This window comes from Bison bison, unplaced genomic scaffold (assembly GCF_000754665.1).
Source record: "Bison bison bison isolate TAMUID 2011002044 unplaced genomic scaffold, Bison_UMD1.0 scf7180017859641, whole genome shotgun sequence".
Lineage (NCBI taxonomy): Eukaryota > Metazoa > Chordata > Mammalia > Artiodactyla > Bovidae > Bison > Bison bison.
In genome coordinates this window covers 27,002-30,774 of record NW_011490213.1, presented here as the reverse complement: position 1 = coordinate 30,774, position 3,773 = coordinate 27,002, and the positions used below count along the sequence as shown (strand labels likewise).

The following is a 3,773-nucleotide window of genomic DNA, read 5'->3' as shown; positions in this document are numbered from 1 at the left end:
TGGGCACCCCGCCCCCCCGAGCAGACGAAGGTCTTCTATGTTCGCTTCTCACATTCTGCCTTCTTGGTGAATCCTTCCCAGTGAGTGTATAACTTAAAAAGATCCAAGTGGATCACTCCATAGATACCAGACTCGCCCGCCCCACCTCCAGCCAGGATGGTTCACATGGTCCCTCTGACACCAGCAGGCAGGTTACCAGCTTTGTTCTTGGCCAGTTTTTTGCTGCTCGCCGTTCCAGATCCATAGGTCACACCGTCAATGGTCACCGAGGCACCAAAAGGCTCACTTGGGTTCTCTTAAATTAAAATGACCACTTTAAAACACACATGGCCAGGATGTTCACAGCACACCAGCACACACACACTCTGCTCACCGCAGAGTGTGGGGCAGGGCTGCTGCAGGAAGGCAGGGCGGGGGTCCCCGGGGCACTGGGCAGCCACACAGGGAGACAGGCCAGAGGCAGAGCCGCCAGCGACAGAGACCAAGGTCTGAGAAAGATGGACGGGCGTGGGGTGCACACAGAACGCGAGGGGCAGGAACCCAGACTTGGTAAGCCCGAGAAAAAGGGAGACCACGGTGGACCTGAGCTTCCAGCCTTCACTCAGGAGTGCTGAGGGCAGCACCGAGGGAGCCGGCAGCCCTGCGGCTCCTCCAGCCCGAGGCCTGGGGGGGGCTGTGGGAAGGAGGGGACAGCAGGCAAGGATGACCCCCTCCATTTCCTGTCTCATCCCAGCAGGCGGGGCTGCCCCTGACTGATGCCCGAGGCCGAGACGGAAGGCGGGACGGGGAGGCTGGGATAGGGGCACTCACCGCACTCAAAGAAGCTATACACGGGGCGGACCTTGAGCACACGCTGCATGTACTCGTGCAGGATGCACACCTCAGACTTCCCGTTGGGGTTGATGACAAACTCTGTGACGTGACGACAGGGGTCATCTCAGAACAGCCTGAAACCCCGCCTGCGGGAGGGACCCCTGGGCCGCAGGGCGGACGAGGCCAGGCTCACCTTTCTTCGTGGGCGCGTCCTGCACAGACAGCGTGATGAGCTTCTGGTTGGCGGGCAGGATGGGCCTCTCGGACTCGGCCTGTTTTCGCTTCATTTCTCGGTTGAACTGCCGACGCTCAGCCCACGTCCTGAACTTCTTCACGGTCACTTGCTCAAAGTCAAAGCGCTTCTCCAGGTAATTCCGGAACTCCTCAAGGTCTGCACGGATCGACCAGACACCCGAGTGACTGACTCCCAGCCAAAGTCACCCCCTCGGTGGCAGGACGGGTCCAGCCACACAACACCCCTCCCGCTTCCCCTCAAGGATGAGGAGCCAAGCAATCAAGCTCCTTCGCTCTGCCAGGTCCCCCAGGGAGAAACTTCCAGGCTATCCTTTTAGTTTATTTAGAACAGAAAAACAAAAATAAACAAAGAAAAAGGAACGCTTAAAAAAAACACCACTATTAGCCTCCAGGACCTTCTACCCATCCAGAACCAGGTGCCAATGGCTCACAGCAGAGGCGTCAAGCCCAGCACGGCCTCCTGCCCCCGCCTCTCCCCCAGGACCCCAGGCTTCCCATCAGCAGCCCCCCGCGGCCTGGACGCCACGCACATGCTTGCACACTTAGGAACGGAGCGAAACCACAGAGCTCCCCACACAGCAGTGTAGACCAGTGGGCACATGCTGAGGATGGTGCCACGGGGAGACCATCAGGCAGATGGGAGCCCCTCCAGCTGTGTCTCGAGAATACCCTCGTGCCCGTGGAGCACCAGCGTGCCCCCCGGAGGCTTCCCCACCAGCCCCAGATGCAGCCCCTCCTTGGGAGCAGCCCCCAGCCCCTCACGGGCAGGAGCACAGACAGCTGGGATCAAACACGCACCACCCTCTAACAGGGACTGGACAGGGGCTAAGAGAGCTGCCCCTACAGAAGAGACGCGGGCCAGGGAGGGGTGACCCAGGACTGAGGGCACCTGCGGGGCTGAGACAGTGGCTGTGCCCACCCCAGCAGTGGGACCCAGGACCAACACGCACACACCCTGCGCCAAGAGGCCCGACGGTCGTGACCAAAGGCTGTCTGGGCAGCGGCCCCGGTCGGCGGGCGGGTCTCCTGAGCGCGGGGGCGGGCTCCTTCTTGGGGACCAAGTTCGCCCCGAAGCTTACCGACCGACTCGTCCTTGCACACCTCCACCTTGGCCTTCACCTGCCCCAGGGCCCCGGGTGCCGCCTCAGCCCCCAGCGGGTCCTTCTCGTCCGGGGGCCCCGCGTCGGTGCCCAGCGGGTCGGGCTCGTCCGGGGGCAGCTCCGGCTCGGGGGGGGCTATCCCCGCGGCCCGCTCCCGCTCCTCACTGTCCTTCATCTTCCGGTAGTGCAGGCAGGGGATGCTGGTCAGGGGAGGGCCGTGTTTCTGCGGGCGGGGAGACCGCACAGCTCACCAGGCCGGACGTGCGGGCCTCTGATGCCCCCACCGGCCTGCCTGGCGACCACCCTCCTCCTGCAGCTCGCAAGACCACGTGCAGGACGGACACGGCCCCTACCCGGATGCTCCCCGTGCCCAGGAAGTAGGGCCTGGACCAGGTGACCACCCGCGACTCCCGGTGCAGGTACACGGGCACTCCGGAATTGTGGAACGTCATGATCCAGCCATCGGGCAGCGGCTCCGTCGGCGGGCGGCCACGGCCTGCGCGGAGCAAGAACAGCTGTGGTCACAGGCGCATGGGCGCCGTCAGGACAGTCAGTCAGCCCCCGGGTGGAAACAGCAGCATGCTGGAGCCAGCCTTACAGAAAAGCTCTGAGCAGGGTGGGGTGGCCCACCCCCACCAGGAGAGCCCAGCCCCGCCTGCAAGCCTGCTCCTCTGCGTGCTGGGCCCGAGCCTCTGGGGGACCCACGGGCACCAGACCCTCCTCACCTGCTCTAGTCCCCGGACACACCGCAGAGCCCTGAGCAGCGCTCCGCAAGACACGGGGCCTCGCTGCAGCTCTGCCGCCCTGACACTGCCTCTCTGCCCGCCTCCCGCGGGTACAGCCACAGGGGCTGGGTAGGCTCCGCTAGGAACCACAGACTGTGGGTCACTGCTCCCTGTGAGCAGGTGGCAAGCCTGCACTGTCCCGAGCTGCCAAGGACAGGCCTGCTGCTGGGAGATGCCTTAAGGACAGCTTGCTCTTCTTACTAATATCGGGAGCCAAGTGAAAAACTCAGAAACAAAAGTGAAACGCCACGTGGAATCTAAAAAACACACGGATGAGATGAAAACCACCCCACCGACTCTTGTGGAAACGGAACGACTCCCTCGTGCCAGGTCTGACACCCGCACGCGGCTGACGCCAGGCGAACACCAGCATCAGGACAGCCCCGGGAGGGCAGGCAAGGCTGGGCACGCACAGGCCCCCTCAGGCACCCCTGCCCCGAGGGCTGGGCCAGGAGCTACCTGCAACCAGCCCCGGGTACCCGAGGAGAAGGAGGCGTGTTCGTGACCGTGAGCAGACCAGAGCCCACGCGGCAGACACACGCCCTGCCCTGCCGACGGGAAACGGCGCACCGGCCACGCCTCAGTTACTCCTGTCATGCCGGCCACCTGCACGGTGCTCAGCAGAAGGCATCGCCTGTGTGCCCGAGTCTCTCCAGCCCCTTCCCACCACCCACCCGACACCAAGAGGCACCCCCAGGCCAAGACAGAAACAGGGAGCCCGAGACGTCCCCGTGTCAGCAGGTGGCCGCACAGGGCAGCTCTGGGCACCCCAACCGCTCTTTCCAGTGTACCCGTGACCCCTCCACCTCTGCCCACACAC

At 64.0% G+C, this 3,773-nt stretch overlaps 1 protein-coding gene across 2 annotated transcripts in view; it reads right to left on the bottom strand.

The window, feature by feature from the left end:
* Positions 1 to 3,773, bottom strand: part of DGCR8 (DGCR8 microprocessor complex subunit) — a 16,343-nt gene that overhangs the window by 6,504 nt on the left and 6,066 nt on the right. For both annotated transcript variants that reach the window (XM_010831288.1, XM_010831278.1), the window contains 5 exons: positions 2,522 to 2,664; positions 2,148 to 2,391; positions 1,007 to 1,204; positions 811 to 912; positions 197 to 295 (listed from right to left, as the gene is read on the bottom strand). In XM_010831288.1, coding sequence (XP_010829590.1) covers positions 197 to 295; positions 811 to 912; positions 1,007 to 1,204; positions 2,148 to 2,391; positions 2,522 to 2,664 — 786 coding nt within the window. The remainder of the gene's footprint in view (positions 1 to 196; positions 296 to 810; positions 913 to 1,006; positions 1,205 to 2,147; positions 2,392 to 2,521; positions 2,665 to 3,773) is intronic.